The sequence below is a fragment of the Ailuropoda melanoleuca genome, chromosome 13 (genome assembly GCF_002007445.2).
Source record: "Ailuropoda melanoleuca isolate Jingjing chromosome 13, ASM200744v2, whole genome shotgun sequence".
NCBI lineage: Eukaryota > Metazoa > Chordata > Mammalia > Carnivora > Ursidae > Ailuropoda > Ailuropoda melanoleuca.
Window position 1 is genome coordinate 22,878,938 of NC_048230.1, and position 17,685 is coordinate 22,896,622.

General features: G+C 57.2%; 3 protein-coding genes across 5 annotated transcripts; 2 read left to right on the plus strand and 1 right to left on the minus strand.

Moving 5' to 3' along the window:
• Positions 1–3,645: 3,645 nt before the first annotated feature.
• On the plus strand, positions 3,646–7,267 carry SCRN2 (secernin 2). Of its 3 annotated transcripts, none has more exons than XM_002916813.4 (8): positions 3,646–3,745; positions 4,113–4,286; positions 4,517–4,698; positions 5,272–5,471; positions 5,910–6,125; positions 6,264–6,429; positions 6,529–6,709; positions 6,971–7,267. In XM_002916813.4, the coding sequence occupies exons 2-8, from the start codon at positions 4,113–4,115 to the stop codon at positions 7,127–7,129; spliced, it is 1,278 nt and encodes a 425-aa protein (XP_002916859.1). In that variant the 5' UTR covers positions 3,646–3,745; the 3' UTR covers positions 7,130–7,267. The 3 variants fall into 3 exon arrangements, with proteins under 3 accessions (XP_002916859.1, XP_034496118.1, XP_034496117.1); XM_034640227.1 differs by lacking the exon at positions 3,646–3,745 and adding an exon at positions 3,752–3,998; XM_034640226.1 differs by lacking the exon at positions 3,646–3,745 and having other exon boundaries at positions 4,148–4,698.
• A 530-nt stretch (positions 7,268–7,797) lies between these two features.
• On the minus strand, positions 7,798–12,070 carry LRRC46 (leucine rich repeat containing 46). Its single transcript, XM_002916812.4, has 8 exons — positions 11,767–12,070; positions 11,563–11,668; positions 10,151–10,259; positions 9,730–9,776; positions 9,346–9,455; positions 9,082–9,151; positions 8,615–8,763; positions 7,798–8,301 (listed from the first exon to the last, which is right to left on the minus strand). Exons 1-8 carry the CDS (start codon positions 11,774–11,776, stop codon positions 7,934–7,936), a joined length of 969 nt encoding a protein of 322 aa, XP_002916858.2. The 5' UTR covers positions 11,777–12,070; the 3' UTR covers positions 7,798–7,933.
• A 77-nt stretch (positions 12,071–12,147) lies between these two features.
• On the plus strand, positions 12,148–17,569 carry MRPL10 (mitochondrial ribosomal protein L10). Its single transcript, XM_002916811.4, has 5 exons — positions 12,148–12,278; positions 14,598–14,767; positions 15,084–15,248; positions 15,520–15,664; positions 16,658–17,569. Exons 1-5 carry the CDS (start codon positions 12,227–12,229, stop codon positions 16,912–16,914), a joined length of 789 nt encoding a protein of 262 aa, XP_002916857.1. The 5' UTR covers positions 12,148–12,226; the 3' UTR covers positions 16,915–17,569.
• The last annotated feature ends 116 nt before the right edge of the window (positions 17,570–17,685 follow it).

Below are 17,685 nucleotides of genomic sequence, written 5' to 3' on the forward strand. Positions count from 1 at the left end.
TTTTATGCCATAATAAAGTCATCAACCACATCATTGCTTCATTTGTCTTCCAGCTCTGGTTTCCTTTTTGACTCAGTGTCCCTCTGCAGTGAGGACCAGGCTGGCTGCAGGGTGGGGTGGACACTTCCTTTGATCAGCACCCCCGCTGCAGCCTCTTCTCCCTTTGTTTGGGGCAGAGCCGAGCTGATGGAAGGGTCAGATCCTTCCCCAGAAGGTGGCTGGTGTGGGAGGAGGGAGGAGCTCTCTCAGGGTTGATAGCTGGGCTGACTGTCCCTGCCTGTGGATGAGAAGGTTCTAGATATTTCCTTCCTCCTCCACGTATAAGCCCCCTCTTTCCCCTCCCCTGCCAAGAACGCGGGTTCCCTGCCTTGCCAGAGAGAGCCAGCCTCCCGGCTCGGTTGGTCACCCCGCCCCCGTGGGGGTGTGATCGGTCCCTCTGGCTGTGAGTGAGGCGGGGGTGACTGACAGCGATTTCTTCACCCAGGATGATCCCTATCAGGGACAAGGCGATGAAAGACAGCCAAGATATCTGATGGGCTCCCACCCAGCCTGAAAGTAGGAGGGAAGGACCCCGCTGTAACCCAGCTAGAGGGCCAGCCACAGTTACACACACAGTGCACAGCAACGCACCCTCGCTGGACCCACCGGGAGGCCTGGGATGTGCAGAAACGCCCACCTGCACACATTCTCCCGGGTAAATGAGTAAAATGACTGCAATGAGTGAAAACCCTCATGAGTCCAGAGGCCCAAAGCTAGGAAGGGTGACAGCAGAGCAGTTTCGGGCTCCCAAGGGGCAGGCTAGCGTACTGTGTTCTTTCACCTTCCCAGCCAACATTTTGGCCACAATCATGATCTTCCCTAGTCAGATTCCTGTTTCTCCATCCACCCCTAACCCAATTTCCTGGAGCCAAATCTGGTACCCACGTTGGCTCATCCCATTACCTGTTTGGGAGAATCTGGGGTCACAAAGTTTAAGGCCACTTTGGGATGGGGGGTATCAGCATGATTTAGGGGTTACAGATGGAAGCTGACTGGTTTTGGGGGAGTAGCTCTTTGCTTTCTCTTGCTCCTGGATTTCAAAGCCCCGAGAGGCAGAGGGGCAGGCCTATGTTCCTGGGACCTCTTGCCGGCCCCACTCCATGGGGCGCCTCTTTGTCTTCCTAGTTCTGCCGGAGTTAGACCCCAGGAACCTGGGGAGCCCTTTTCTCCTGTAGCCCATCGCTGCCCCCAGGGACAGGAGAGCAGCTGTGGGGCCGGCTGGGCCTGTCTGGGCAGGGCTGGGGCCACCCCTCCTCCCCTTGCAACTCCTGCTGCTGACCTGCATTCTTAGCGGGGGCCTTTGGTGGGGCTCTGATGTTTGCTCACTGGCCCGCATTGGCAGTAATGCTGCTCGGCGGGCCTGCCCCCCCCCCCCAGCCCAAGGCCACCACTGACCCCTCAGACCTGGCGCCCCCAGCAGGACGATCCTGGAGGGCCAGAGAGGAATTAGGGAAATCAGGCCACGTGGGCTGACCCTTTGGACAACCGCTCTGAGCTGCCACCTCCTCTCCTGGGAGGTGGGAGCACCGGCCGGCCCTCGAGGGTTGGTGAGTGAAATCAGAAATGGGAAAGTGACAGAGGAGCCGGCAACCTGGCAACCGCAGCCTGGGGCGGCGCTGTGGCCCCAGACACAAGCTTCTCCTCCGGCCCGTTCCTGCCCCCGCGCGGGCGGCCAGGGAACCTGCGCGGCTGCCCGCCGCTTTGGGTGCTCACCTTTGTAAGCACACGACCTTGGCGTTTGCTTCTGGAATGACCTCCGACGGCAACCTCACGACACCTCCCGGTCGACAGCCGAAGCAACCTTCACTTTCCATTAATTCTGGCAGGCTCGACAGCTCAGCATCCTAGCAGTATGGGTTTGGAAAGCATCTCAGGAACCAAACAGTCTGGCTGTCTTCATCCGGTAGAGGGCGTATTAGAGTCACCTACGCAGTTTCTCAAGACACCCCGATGAACTCTCCAGCACCCCACCAAGTGATGTCCTTGAGGGCGTATTAGAGCCGCACTTCTCAAACTTTACACTGGGGTGCTGTTAACATGCAACTTCTGATTCAGTAGGTCTGAGGTGGGCCCAGGATTCTGCATCTTTTAAAAAAGATTTTATTTATTTATTGGGGGGGGTGTAGAGGGAGAGACAGAGAGAGAAGCCGACTCCCTGCTGAGCGGGGAGCCCGACGCAGGGCTCAATCTCCGGTCCCCGAGATCATGACCTGCACCGAAATCCGGAGTCGGCCGCTTAACCAACTGAGCCACCCAGGCACCCCAGATTCTTTTTTTTAACAAGCTTCCAGGTGATGCTGGTGCTGGCAGTCCACGGAAAGAGTATGAAAGTGTTCTGTTGTGCAGTGGGAGTTGTGTGGTTGAAAACGAATCCCTCGTCTCCACTCCCCACCTGTGATTGAGAACCATTGAGATCTAGTTCAGTGCTGTCATTTTGCCACTGGGGAAACTGAGGCTCTCAAAGAAAAAGTGACCTGCTCAAAGAGACACTTCAGATCCACTGCAGAAGCAAGATGAGATGCCAGTGTTCTGAGTTTCAGGTGATGCTCTTCCCTGTTTCCAGCCCAGCTTCTAGTTAATTCTCAGCAAGTAGCAGTGCCCCTTCTGAAAGTGAAGCCCATCTCCTTGGGGACGGCTTCCTCTTCAGAATCAGCCTTGGATACCTATCGGAATTAGGAAATATCTCAGATTTCAGATCCCCCAACAGCCTGATCTGGCGCACCTGCCCAAGCCTGCCTCCTGGGGAAACCTTGGCCTTTATTCCCGTCCCAGGAATGACCCCAGGCTGGGATGCTGTGGCCAGGGCTCTGAGCAGCAGCCCTGACTGGTTGGCAGGATGGATGTGGGAGAAGTAGATAATCTGCAATGTCTCTCCTGTCCCCATTCCTGGCGGGCTCCACAGAGCAAGAAGGTATGAGATGTATTTGCTTAAATATTGGTTACACAGAGGGTTTAAAGAGGAAAATGACCCAGAAAGCAGAACATTTGGGATCAGAGTCCACCCACACACCAGTATGTGTCCCCTTGGCCAAGACTTCTTTACTGTTCCAGTTTCACTATATGTAAAGGCACCAAATCTTTGGACTAGAAATTTTCAAATTTCCTTTCAAAATATCTTCCTAGGAGTTTCAGCACTGTGGGGCAGAATCTACCTTTTGGGGCTCGGGTGGGTTTTGAGCATTTGTGCATTAAAAAAAAATGCATTAGGTTAAGTTATTCCTACACCTCCTGCCCTGTGACCATGACAGATCTTACGCCCTGGTAGGGGCTGGGGGCAGGTCGCACCTTTGTGATTCAAACCGGGACACCAGTAGACGAGTTTTTTCCTCTGGATGCCCCAGCAATCCGCGCTAACAGATCTGCCCGGTTTTTCTTTCCTCTCTTTTCACGTGGGCTCCTTTCCACCCCCAGCTCCCGCTCCCCACAGCGACCCCAAGGGAAGTGCCCCCGGATTCGTCGCAGCCTTTATCCCGCCTGAAAGCGGTGCGGGCAAGGGCAGGCAGCCTAGCCCGGTTTCCAAGGCCACTTGGCTCCCAGAAGTAGTGCTGGCGCGCGCCCTGGTGGAAAACGGAAGAACTGCAAGCTCTTGGTTCCGGCTCCGCCCCCCGGGCCAAAGCCTTCCAGGTCACCTGGGAGCCTCCGCCCAATGACCCGAAGCGGAGGCGGTGGCTCTCGGGACTAAGCGGGGATCTTGCAGGGAGAGAGGGTGAGGGGCACACTGTTTTGGGGAAGAGAGAAAGAGGGGACAGAAGAGGGGCATGGGACTCTTGGAAAGGGTGGGGTAGCGAGGGTGGGGGTCCCGCGACTGCCCCGGAGGGCCGGGCTTCGGGTCCTGGGAGCGTGCGCTCTGCCCCCGCCTGCTGCCCCCCAGCCTGGAGCCCGGGCCGAGAGCCGGTGCCTCTGCGGCGCACAGCGCGTGTCGAGTGTGTGTGCGGTGCTGAGCATCCCGAATCCAACAGGTCCTCCGAGTGTCTGTTGACACGTGTTGGGAGGGGGACTCCCAGGGGTTGAGCCCTGGCCAGGATGGTGGAGAGGTGGCCGAGGGGGACACACTCCTCTCCCCCTGTCCCCAGATGGCTTCGTGGAACCCCGACGCCCCGTGTTCCTGCGATTGCTTCGTCTCGGTACCCCCGGCCTCCGCCGTCCCAGCCGTGATTTTTGCCAAGAACTCTGACCGGCCCCGGGACGAAGTGCAGGAGGTGGTGTTCGTACCGGCCAGCACTCACGCCCCTGGGAGCCGGCTCCAGGTGGGTTAGGCCTTATGCAAGGGTCGGGAGCTGTTGCTGATCTAGGCATCCGTCTAAGACCTTCCTCCTCTGCTCCTCACGCCCGGGAAGGCTGCCGCAGGTGCTGGAAAGAGGGTGACCTTCTAGTCTACCAACCTGGACCTAGACTCACATTTAGCCTCCTTGTCTGCAAAATGGGAATACCAACACCTTCTCTGAGTGGACTCTCCCTTTCTCGCCCTTACCTGCAGTGCACCTACATTGAGGTGGACCAGGTGTCAAAGACTCACGCTGTGATCCTGAGTCGCCCGTCTTGGCTGTGGGGGGCCGAGATGGGCGCCAATGAACATGGCGTCTGTATTGGCAATGAGGCCGTGTGGACCAAGGAGCCCGTTGGCGAGGGGGAAGCCCTGCTGGGCATGGATCTGCTCAGGTGGGGACCTGCCCTCCCTCATTGCTGCACATGGGAGGTCTGAGAACTGAGTACTGACCCAGGCCATCCTTCCCTCCCCTATGCCGGGGTCACAGGGGGCCTCCATCTTGGTGTGCCCTTGCCATCCCCAGAGAGGCTCTCCCGGCCCCATCTCCAGTCTGGCAAGGAGCTCCCAAGTGTGGCCACTTCCCCACCTCCCCTGGCCCAGAAATAGGGTAGCGATTTCACGTTTCTTTTTTTCAATAGAAGTGCGTATTTATTTATTTTTCCAAATGGAATCTCCTACGAAGTCCCAGTGTATAAAGCCAGTGACAGCAGAGCAGCTCTGGTTGAAGAGAGGCTGGGGGACTCAGTGCGCTTCTCTCTCTGAGACCCTGTTTCAAGCCTCTTCATGGGACCCTCAGAGCAGAGCTGGAAAACCACTGGCCCAGCTGCGCTCCATACAACCTCTGTTGGCAGATTGTTTGTGTGACATGGGCCTCTCTGGGCTCCGTCTGTCCCCTGGGGCTTCTGTCACCCGCCGCCATCTGTACCTCACTGCCCTTCTGGTCCCTGCACCTCTCTTCGTGCCAGGTTGGCCTTAGAACGGAGCCGCTGTGCCCTGGAGGCCTTGCACGTGATCGCAGGCTTGCTGGAGCGCTACGGACAAGGGGGCAGCTGCCGGGAGGACCCTGCACCATTCTGCTACCACAACACTTTCCTGCTGGCTGACCGGACGGAGGCATGGGTGCTGGAGACGGCGGGGAGGCTGTGGGCCGCACAGAGGATCCAGGGTGAGAGCCCGGCCCTGGGGCTTGCCTCCCGGAGGCGTCCCCATGTGCCAGCCTTGGGAGACGGTGGGATGGGGGCGGGAGGGGGACAGGGCAGGGCAGATCCGGGTGCACACCTCTCGGGTAGTAGGCACACCCCCAAGGAGGTGGGAGATAAGCCCACTGGGGACCCTTTCTTCCGCCTTCACTTGCTTAAGTCCTCTTGTGCTCTAGACTGCCGCTTCCTCTGGGGAGCCTTCCTGGACTCCCTGGCAGTCAGGTTCCCCCTTTACATGCAAGCAGGTGCCTCTTCATGGCACTCACCACAGCTGCATGTTCCCATTTATCGCTGTCTCCCTCCCCACGAGGGCAGGCTGGTCTCTGCACCACCGTGTTCTCGGCACCTGGCACGGAGTGGGTGCTTTGTGATCTATGAGCCACCCCCCCCCACCCCCTCCACAGAGGGCGCCCGCAACATCTCCAACCAGTTGAGCATTGGCACGGACATCTCGGCTGAACACTCGGAGCTGAGGACCCACGCCCGGGCGCAGGGCTGGTGGGGTGGGCAGAGCACTTTTGACTTCGCGCAGGTCTTCTCCCTCACCCAGCAGCCGGTGCGCATGGAGGCTGCCAAAGCCCGCTTCCAGGCTGGGCGGGAGCTGCTGCGGCAGCACCGAGGTCAGTGAGGGGATGACGGCGGGCTGGGGGCCTGGGGGGCCGCGGCGGTGCCAGCCTCTCTCCTCTCCCATGGCTTTGACCCAAGGCCAGAGGTCTCCCTTCCGCCCCGGGGGCCCCTCAGCGTGTCCTCCTCCACAGGGGGTATCACGGCCGAGGTGATGATGGGCATCCTCAGGAACAAGGAGAGTGGCATCTGTATGGACTCCGGAGGCTTCCGCACCACAGCCAGCATGGTGTCCATCCTGCCCCGGGACCCCGCCCAGCCCTGTGTCCACTTTCTCACCGCCACCCCGGACCCATCCAGGTGAGGGCAGTGAGGGTGGGGAAGGCAGCGGAGCACGTGCCAGGCAGGGGGAATGAGGGGCTGTGATAGCCTTTGCTCCTTCCATCTCTGTCCCATTAGGTCAGTGTTCAAACCTTTCATCTTCGGGGCAGGGGTGGCCCAGGCCCCCCAGGTGCTGTCGCCCACTTTTGGAGCACAGGACCCTGTTCGGACCCAGCCCCGATTCCAGACTCAGGTGGATCGCCGGCATACCCTTTACCGTGGACACCAGGTGGCCCTGGGGCTGATGGAGAAGGAGCAGGTAACCCCCCAGGGACTAGGGGCGACTCTGGGGCCATGACTCACTTCTCCCACCCCCAATCTGTATTCTGGAAATATGAGGGGACCTGGGAGTGGAGGAGAGACTCTAGAGTTGGGGAGAGGAGTCTCTGCCTTCAAAGCTAGCTGCCCAGGAGAATGTCGGGGCCCCTGTCCTTTCTCCTGCTTGTGGGAGATGGCAGGTATCTCCCCTCAAGCCAGAGGGAAGCCTGTGCCAGGGACTCATCTCCGCCTTTCCTGGCAGGATCGGGGGCAGCAGCTCCAGCAGAAGCAGCGTGATCTGGAGCAGGAAGGCCTGGAGGCTGTGCGGGGGCTGCTGGCCGGGGAGTGGGCCCCACCCCCACAGGAGCTGGGTGCCCTCTTCCAGACCTTTGTGGAGAGGGAGAGCCAGGTATATGCCTGAACGCTGCAGCCCCTCCTGGCCTGGGGTGGGCACAGGACCCCTGGGGCAGCAGGATCAGTACAAGCCCTTCAGTCCCCTCGGCCTTGTTCCGGACAGCCAGCTCGGCCTTTGACTTAATAAAGTTCATTATTTCGCTGATCAGTGAACTTGATCCCTGGTCTAGCGGGGGGTGGAAGAGCCGGGCGAGGGCAAAGGGCGGCCCTGAGCTAACGACAGGGCCTCTGATTGTCTTGCTGGGCAGCGTGGTCTTCTCACTCGGGTGATGGGGACTAGATGGAGAAAGTTGTGGCAGGGGTGTGTGAGGAGAGGTGGTCTCCCCAGGTGTGTGAACGGGTGTGGACAAGAGAACATGCCTGGCACACTATGGGGCTACTGTTTAGGGGGAATTAGAACCACGGGGTTTTGGTCCTCAGCTTGAACCTTGGAAGGGCCCTCCCTAAGGGCGACAGTGAGATGTGCCCCCCGGAAGACGGCATCTTCCACAAGGTGAGGCCTGCTCAGGGCTCGGGCAGCCAGGTGGGGACCTGAGGTGGGCCAGTCCTTTGGGTAGTTCCCGAAAGGTCAGAAACATGTTCTTTAGAGTCGGGTTCTGTATTTCTGTGACTCCTTCCCACTGCCTTGACTGCTTGCGTCCCCTGAGATGCCCCCCAACGACATGAAAGACATACTCAGGGCCGGGAGACATTTTACTGGGGTGGGCTCCTACAACAGGTGAGGGGTCTGAGAAGGAGGGGAGGCCCACCCCATGCCCCGTTCTTCCCCGTTCCTGTTCCTGGGGTATTGCTGGCAGGGACGGGGTGCACTTCACTTCTTGATTCTTTCGGTCACAGTTTTGGCTGTGCTGGCGGCCCCGGCCACAGAGGCCTTGGGGGCTGTGGCTGCTCTGGTCCCCTTCTTTGCCTGGACAGTGCTTTGCTGGCTGGAAACCAGAGGGCAGGGTTTCTTGGTGGTAGAGGTGGCTTGTGGCAAGGAGGCGGGCTTGGGGGGCGTCTCCTTCCCTTGCCTGGGACTGACAGAGGGACTGCTGTCCTTAGCCACGGGCCCCCCAGGCCGCAGGGGGAGGTCAGTGAGGGTGGGCTTTGTCTCCATCCTCAGAAGGTGCTCAGTCAGGGCTGCCTGCTGTCTGCGCTCCTTGTGTCTGCCCATCTCCTGCTCCAGCTCCTGGAGGAAGCCTGGGAGGGACCAAGATGGTAGGTGGTAGATGGAGCCCCAGGCTTGGCAGGAAGGCCCTTGGCGGGAGGTCTCTGACTGACCCCCTGAGCAGACTAACCCACTGCCATCCCTGGTGGGGACAGGCGGGGCTGGGGTGGGGAGGACGCGTCACCTGCATGCCAGGCTGATACCGGGCCCCGGTGGCACTGTCCTTCTCTGACCTAGATGCTGCTTGGGCTTGGGGCTGCCTCCCTAGCTCTCTTAGCTTCCCCAGTGCCCCACGGGGCAGAGGTGAGTTTTAGGGAGGGTGCAAGCCTTGGAAAGCAGGGCCACCTCGCTCTGTGCAGAATGGGCCACTCAGCTCCGGGAACTCCTCCTCCTCATTGCCCGAGGCTTCCTCATCCTCATCCGAGGTCCAGCGCTCTGCCACAGGCTGCTTGTCCAGGTCCAGGAGCAGGGGCAGGGCTTCTGTCACCAGCTCCCTGCAGGGCGGAAAGAGCAGAGGCCCCCCCACAGGAGAGCACCCCTGGGTGGGGAGCCTGGGAGGCTGTGCAGACACAAGCCACAGCAACCGCACTGGGAGGGGTGGGGTTCACAGGCGGGGAGATGGGCCTGCGGTCAGCCCCAAAGAGCTAAGGGCTGGCTCCGTGCGGGTGGGAGAGAAAAAGCCTTCCACTTGAGCTGGGGTGATGGAGGAGAAGGTGCCATGGAGGGTGACCCTGGGTTTGCAGGCTGAGTGGGAGCCTGGGAGGAGGAGCTTGGCCATCCCCCACTTCGTCTCACCCTCAGGTTCTCCTCACCTGTAGCCATCCTGGCTGGTGCAGCTGTTCCCAGTCAGGTTGAGGATGAGAAGGCTCTGGGGGAACTCATCTGCATGCACCAGGGAGAGGGGAAGGAGGCTGTCATACCCATCTTCTGGCCCAAAGCCACTGCCTCTTTGTACAGCCTCCCCAGATCCCCCCGAGGCTGTGCTGCCAATGCAAGCATAGCGAGATGGTGGCAGAGAGGAGCCCCCCCCCCCGCCCCAAGGCTCATCCCATGAGCTAGGGCCGGGGCATTCTTACCCAGCTTCAGTGTTTCTATCAGGTTCTCAGAAAGGTCCAGAAACTGGAGATGTGGGAGGTCACGGAGGTTTTCCACCTGCTTGATTTGGTTTCCTGCCAGAGACAGGAAGCTGTGGGGGAAGGGAGGGGTGCAGAGACAGAGCTGAATCACAGAACCGCTGGAGGCAGGGAGGAGAGCACCCGGCACCCAGCGCCCCTGGCTAAGCAGCCCGCTGATGAGTGGGGACCCATGGCCGCCTGGGGTGGGGGAAGCAGAGTGGGGCTTGCTGGGCCCTCAGCAGACAACACATTAGGCTTGGAGATGTCTGCACCAGTTCTATGGGGTGAGACCGGGTCTCCCTCTCTCTCCCCCCTCCCCCAGGCCTGAGCCCTGAAACCACTTACCGCAAGGAGGGGATGCAGGCCAGGTTCTCAATTCGCTGGATCTTATTCTGCAGAAAGCAAACGAGTTGGGGACACTGGGTAGACTACGTCTACTGGTGCAGCCGGGGAGCCAGCACTTTGGGAATGACCCCCCTGCTCCCTGAACTGGTTCTCACTACCTGGGGATGATTTGTTTTCTCTGGGTGGACGGTGAAAGGTTTCAACTTGGGGCCTGGCTACACTTCATGACAGTATGCCCTGCTCACCCCACGAGAGGCCTGGAAATCCAGAAGGAAACCAAGGGGCCATGGGGATAGCAAAGGCCTTGGAGGTGGCTTAGGTACACACAGGGAGTGAGGTGACCTGATTGGTTGCTTTTGGATTAAACAGACTTGGTCCACAGAGGGTGAAGGGGGAGGAAGGGCAGGAGGCAAGAAGTTACCGCTTGCAGATAAAGGCTGTGAAGGTTCTGGAGGCCCTCAAGGTTCCCGATGGTGGTAATTCCCTCCCGGTCCAGGCGGACAGTCTGTAGTTCAGCCAGAGTGTGAAACCTGGAAGAACAGTCAGCAGGTAGGTGTTGTAACAGAGCGCCCCTTCCGTGGTTTCTCAGCAGGGAAGATGGGGGGTGGAGGAAGAAAGATGTTTCAAGCTAAGTGGCTGTGATGAGATGTCAGGAACAACTTCTTGACTCATGAAGGGGTGTCCAGATCATGAAACTGGTTGATCTGGAGCCCTGGATCTTGGTCAGTAGCACTGGGAAGGATCAGAGGTGAGAGGAGTAGAGGGCCCTTGGACTGGGAAATGGGTGATAGCAGTCTATGGTTCCTGGAGAGACTCACAGGCAAGGGAAGACTTTGTTGGGCCAGCTCGGATGGTACAAGCAGGGACCGGGGCAGAGAAGAGGTGATCTCTGCAGGAGGATCCTTCCTCACTTCCCTATTGAGTGGTCCATGGAAGGAAAAGCACTTGTTCCATTCACTCATTCATTCATCCCACATTTACTGAGTGCCCACTAGAGACAAATGAGAGTCCCTGCCCATCACTATTAGGGAAACAGGTCAAACATCTATGACAAGTGGATGAAGGACACGAGTACAAGGGACTAAAGGAGTACTGTGCACTGAGTTCTGAATCCGGGGACAGGGAATGCTTCCTGGGGGAGGTGACATATAAGCAGGAGTTGGTCGGGAAGGTGAGAAGGGGATGAGGAGAAGGCTTATCAAACAGAAGGAACAGTATGTGCTAATTCAGGCATTCTCCAACTTGAATGTGCCTATGAGTCCCTTGGGGGTCTTGTTAAAATGCAGATTCCAGTCGAGTAGGTCTGGGCTGGGCCTGAGAGTCTCCATTACTAACAGCCTCCCAGGTGGTGCTGCTGAGCACCAGTCTGAGGGGTAGGGTGCTAATGTGTGAAAACGGGTCTGAGAGGAATTGTGGAGGACGGCAAGAAATAAGGCTGGAAAGGCAACAGAGCTCAACTCATGCTAAGGCGTTTGGATTTTATTCTGGAAGTACTAGAGAGCCAACGAAGGTTCTATCAGGATGTACCTGGTCAGATTTATCATTTAAAAGGATCACTTTGGCAACAGTACCGGGATCCTGGACTGGGGGCAGGGAGACTCATTAGGAGTTTGTTGGAAGGTGATGGCTTAGAGCCTTGTATAAGGCAGTTGAGTGGGCATGGTAAAAAAGAAATAGAATAATGTTTAAGGAGGCAAAATCAGTTGGACATGACCACTGATTGAATGCGTGGAGTAAAGAGAGGGGCAAAGATGAGTTGCAAACCAGTACAGCTCAGGGGACTGGTCATCCTGTGAAATCGTCCAGCACCTCTTTTCTCCCCCTGGCACTCACATCTTCTCTGACAGATCCTCATCCTCAGGGAAAGCCAAGTTTCGCTTAGTGATAAGGGCTTCAGTAATGCACACGCCCCCTTCCTCTGGACTCTGGGCAAGCTTAGCTGTGAAAAGATAAATCCGATCGTTACATTTCTTATTCTTGGGAGCCTGACCCCACTGTTACCCAACTGTTCTACTCATCACCCCATCCCCTACTCACCTCCGGGCATGATTTAAAGGCTACTGGACTGGCATGGGATTAGAACGAAGGGAAAAAAGCAGACCGACTTGGACAGCCCCGGGGAAGGCGGAACCCAAGAGACTTGAGGGACAAGGGAGAGTGGTTGATTCAGAGCCAATTAATGAGGTGGGGTGGAAGACAAAAGGAAATCGAGGCGGGGGCTCTGGAGTTTGAGGGGTGCAAAGGGGCTAGAAAAACTGGGGGATTGCGGGTAGAGAGTGGCCGGTGTGGATCGAAAGAAAAGAGCTGTGTCCAAGATTCTAAGCGTCGTTGCTAGGAGACTGGACGCCAGGTTGGGCTTGGGGGGGGGGCGGGCTCTCAGACGCAAGGCTCGGCGCATGCGGATTAGTGCTCCAGCCGCCGACTTCCGGCCCCAGGACTTCCCACAATCCTTAGCTTCTTCTGTCCCTCTCGGCTCCCGTCTGTTCTTCCGGTGGCGATGGCTGCGGCCGTGGTTGGGATGCTGCGAGGGCGTCTCCTGCCCCAGGCGGGTAAGGAGCGACCCAAGTCCTCACGGCGCGTTCCGGCCGGTGCTCTCTAGTTCTGTCTCCCCTCCTCCACTACTGATCCTCTCCCGCAATCTCTTACTCCAGACGGCTCCCGATGACCCCTGACCCCAGCTAGATCGCTAGTCTCCTCCTCCGTCTAATGCCGTGACTGCAGACAGTAGTAGTAAGAGCAGCGCAGCAACAACGTCAGCGACAACCACAATATTTCTTCCCTCTGCCGAGTCCCTCTTCTCTGGGCTTCTGTAATCCACCACCCAGCTCTTGCTAGCCTCTAATTTCCTTTGCTTGAACCACTGCCCGTCCCGACCTTGGCGCTGTGCCACCTTTTTTACGGTCTCAGCCTAAAATGTCACCTCCTGAGGCCTGCCCTGGCCACTTTCTGCGAAGCAGGTTTCCCCTGTTACATCTATTTTTCAGCCTGTTTATGGACCCCTTTTACCCTTCACAGTCTGTAATTTTGCATTTGTTTATGTGCTGTCTCCTGTATTAGACTTCAAACTCCGTAAGGGCAGAACCATGTTCATTCAGTATAGCCAGCAGGTGGCGTGGTGCCTGGTATTAGTAGGCTGGCAATAGACGTTTGTTTAATGAATGATTTTGCGCACATAACATAGGCCAGGCACGGTGGTAAATGATTTACATGTATTATCTCATTTAAATCTTAAAGCATGTCATTGAGAAGTCATTATCATCTCCTCTTTACAGGTGAGGAAATTCAAGTTTAGACCAGTTGAGTGAGTGGTAAGGTCACAGATAGTAAGTGCCAGAAGAGATTAAAATCTGGTTCCATCTGTGGGGCAGCTGGATGGCTCAGTTGGTTAAGCCTCGGACTCTTGGTTTCAGCTCGGGTCATGATACCAGGGTGGTGAGATTGAGCCCCGCGTCGGACTCCATGCTGCTGAGCTTGGAGCCCGCTTGACATTCTCGCTCTCCCTCTGCCCCCCCCCTTTTTCTCAAAAAAAAAAAAAAAAAACCAAAAAACAAAAAACCAACCTTGTTCTGTCTGATCCAAAGCTCGTGTTCTTAACTTAGGTTTTGTGGCTGCTGGCAAAAAAACCTCTCACCCCAGCAAACCTCCATGTTCTCTGTTAGAGCAATCTTCTAGCTAACTTTTCCCTGAGACTCCATCCCGATCTTAGGAAGGGCTGAAAGTGGGAAGCGCTAGCCAGGGTCCTTTTGTTGAAGATGAAGGGGTCACTTAGGCTTATAGCTTTCAAGTGGCTCCCTTGTCTTCTGAGGGGTGCTCTCCACTGATGCCTGTAAACCAGAACGGTGGGAAGGGAGGCTTGTCTGGGGGAGCTGTGAGGGCCGTGGAACTTCTTTTCCCTGTTGCTTCAGATCATGGGTGAAGGCTTCGGAGTAGTGCTTAGAGCAGTGGTTTTCAGTCTTCAGCATGCATCTGCAACACCTGGAGGGCGTATTACAACCGCTGTTTGCTGGGCTCCCCTCCAGTGCTTCTGATTCAGGAGGGCAGGACAGGCCCTGAGAGCTTGTGTTTCTAACAAGTTCCAGGGGATGCCGATGTTGCTGGCTGGGTGGGGGGAGCACACCTTGAGGACCACTGGCTTAGATCAGGGGTTGGCCTCTTGTGGCAGGACTGGTCACCATGTTTTATAAATAAACTTTTATTGGAATACAGCCGCATCTGCTTGTTTCATATTGTCTAGGATTGCTTTCATGATACAGTGGTACGGTTGAGTAGTAGTAACAGATTGTATGGTTCTCAAACTTAAAATATTTACTATTTGGCCATTTGAGAAAAAATTTGCGGGGCGCCTGGGTGGCTCAGTGGGTTAAGCATCTGTTTTCAGCTCAGGTCATGATCCCGGGGTCCTGGGATCGAGCCCTGCATCGGGCTCCCTGCAGCAGGGAGCCTGCTTCTCCCTCTCTCTCTGCCGCTCCACCCCGGCTCGTGTGCTCCATCACTTGCTCTTAGATAAGTAAATAAAATCTTTAAAAAAGGAAAAAAAATTGTTCAATCCTCTCCCCCTTTTTTTTAATGTATTCAAAAAATACTTTCTCCCTTGTTCTCATCTTTTTTTCCCATCTCTGTGCATATAGAAGAGCTGGAGAAATGGGAGCCTCAAAAGATCAAGCAGTTGACCTAAGGTCACCCATTAAAGAGAATGGAAGTTCGGAGGACTTAGGATTCCTAGCAGACAGTTCCCTGTGCCACTCTTGGGTTGCGTCTAGCTCTCTGAGCCGTGGTTGTCTTGCCCAGAGGTGGGCTTTTTCTCCATCTGAGGCCAACTAAGGACTCCCAAAGGCTGCACATCACAGCGTTGCCGTTTCCCCTCCCAGGCCGGCTGCCCACCCTCCAGACTGTCCGCTGTGGCTCCAAGGCTGTTACCCGCCATCGTCGTGTGATGCACTCCCAGCGGCAGAAGCTGATGGCTGTGACTGAGTATATCCCCCCAAAACCTGCTGTCAACCCACGATGCCTACCATGTCCCCCCAGTCCCCCACAGGAGGTAAGGAGGACACCACCTGGCCTTGGTGCTGGGACGGTGGATTGAAGTGATCTTGTCTCTCTAGCCGTAATGAAGTAGGACCCAGCCTCTCCAGGACCCAGCCCTCCACGCCGTTACTTCCCCTCTTTGACCCTGTGGGCCGGATGCTTTAAAATGACACGTGCACTTGATTCTGCTTGGCATTTTGGGCTCTGTGGACTGGACGGGTCCACGTTTGGGTGTCCCTGGGAGCTCCAGCACCCGTCCCCCGGGGAGAAAGGGGGGGTCAAGGAGAAGGGCGGCTGATGTCCCCTTGGTCATCCCTTCCTGACTACAGGAGACAGGCCTTATCCGGCTCCTCCGTCGGGAGATAGATGCAGTTTTCCGAGAGAACCGAATGATAGCTGTCTGTCAGAATGTGGCTCTGAGTGCGGAGGACAAGCTTGTCATCCGGCACCGGCTGCGGAAGCACAAGATCCTGATGAAGATCTTTCCCAACCAGGTAGGGACCAGCCCTCCGGCGCGGGCGCCGCGTTCCCCTTCCCCACCAACTCAGAGCACAGGGCCGCTCCCCAGCTCGGGTCTGTTCAACCCCTCCCCCATCACCCCGCCCTGCCGGGCCCCCGGTGCAAGCAGCCCTCCGGCCTGGTGCCTGTGCTGTGGTTGGGGGCCGAGGAGACTGTCAGCTGGCACCCCCAGCCTGACTTGGCCTGTGATCAGGCCACCCCCTCCTCCCACTTGTCCCCAGGAAGCCGTCTTTCCTGCTGCTCCAGGTTCTGAAGCCCTTCCTAGAGGATTCCAAGTACCAGAACCTGCTTCCCCTCTTTGTGGGGCACAACTTGCTGCTGGTCAGCGAGGAGCCCAAGGTCAAGGAGATGGTGCGAATCTTGAAGGGTGTGCCTTTCCTGCCACTGCTAGGTGAGCCAGCACCCCTGCGGGTCGAGGATGGGGTGAAGGGGCGTGGGTGCCATCTGCTGAGTACGTGTGGGTAAAACTGTGGACAGCCTTGGGGGGACATCCTCTCACGGATGGGGCCTGAGTCAGTAGCGCCATTTGTTGACGGCTGCCTGTGTCCCTCCGGAACCTCTGTCGTCTCACTACCCTGTGCCCGCCCGCCCTCTCTCCCTTCCTCCCTTCCTTTCTTTTTAGATGTATTTATTTTAGGGAGAGAGATTGCTCAGGTAGGGGGGCAGGGTGAGGGGCAGAGGGAGGGGGGAAGGAGAGAAGCAGACTCCGTGCTGAGCGGGGATCCCCATGCAGGGCTGGATCTCACGACCCTGAGATCATGACCTCAGCTGAAACCAAGAGTAGAGTCCGATGTTTAACCACCTGAGCCACCCCGGCGCCCCGGTCCTGCGTCACTTCTGCCCTGGGGGGAAGAGAAGGGAAAGCAGAGACGGAGCTCTGCAGGCTAAGGACGTTCAGACACCTGGAGTCTAGCAGTGGGGCACAGGAAGCCACACAGACGGAGATGCTTAAAACAAATAGCCCGGGTAAAGGGCACTGAGGGGCAGGGGGCAGTGTTTCCCAGACTCCCCTGATGCTGGGGATCCCCGGAGATGATTCTCCTGTAGAGAAGACTGGTTGCCTAGGTCTCTGTGGACCACCCCCTACCCCGCTACACATACGCTCTGTGGATCCTTAAGAAAGTTGAGGAAACCATGACTTGGTGGGGGTTGGGCCAGGTGGGTGTCTTACGTGAGGCTTTTCTAGGGAAGAGTTAGGAAGCAAGGGAGGGGCTCAGTCCCAAACTGAGGGGGAGTTGGGTGGGGCAGGCATGGGAACCAGATTTGGGGGAAGGCTGGGAGGTGGAGAAGGGCAACAGAACATGTGTTGGAACCTTGAGCTGGAGCGTTGTTTTCAGAGGAGAGAGGCATTTGTGGGGGCCACGCTGACCCCATGTTCTTCCAGGTGGCTGCATCGATGACACCATTCTCAGCAGGCAGGGCTTCATCGACTACTCCCAGCTTCCCAGCCTGGCCTCGGTGCAGGGGGAGCTGGTAGGCGGACTCACCTTCCGCATGGCCCAGACCCACCTCTTGCTTCAGCACCAGCCCTTCCAGCTCACGGCCCTGCTGGACCAGTACATCCGACAGCAACAGGAGGGGACCTCCGGCACACCGGCCAGCGGGCAGCCTGCTTCTCCTGACCCTGTTCCGAACTCATAACCAGTCTGTCGTCCATCAGCCATGTGGAAGCACTGGGGGTGGGGAGTGGCGTTCGTGACCTGACTTCACTGACCACGACTTCCTCAGATACAAGGCCACCCCGGGGATGCAGAGACGCTCCATTTCCGAATGGAGGCTCAGAATCCCTGTCTTTGTCCCTAATGTTCCCACCCTGGGGCCTCACAGGAGCAGGCTTTCGGCTCTTTGGGCCCAGGGCAGAGAAGCTGAACACATGAACAGAGGTTGCCCTCTGCCTCCATGTCCTCTGTCCCTTGCTGCACGTGTCTCCCAGCCTATCCCCTCGTGGGCCCGCCGTGCTGGAATAGCTCCCTCGGTACTTGTGCTAAGAGTGGCATCTCTGGAGAGCCTGCGGTCCAGCTTCCGTGCTCACTACTTGACATGCCCCGGTTCTTTTCTTCTCACCATGTCACCATATCACCCCCATTTCATGGAGAAGTTCAGTAGTCTGCCCAAGGTCATGCAGCTAATAAGAGGCCGAATAGGCCTCTCTGCTCAGAAGACCATGCCCTGAATTTCTGTCCTGGAGCTTCCTCATTAGGGTCCTGGGTGTGCCTCGATGTTCATTCTCCACCCTCGGGGCGTGTCACATTATGGAAAGGTTGGGAGCACTGATGATAAAATGAAATGCATTTACTTCCTCTGTTTTGCTGTTTGCAAGCTTATCCTCCGTATAGACTTATTCTCAGGGCTACCTCTGATTCTCACTTCCCCTCCTAAAAATCCTTTCTCTTTCTGTGTCCAGGTCTCTTA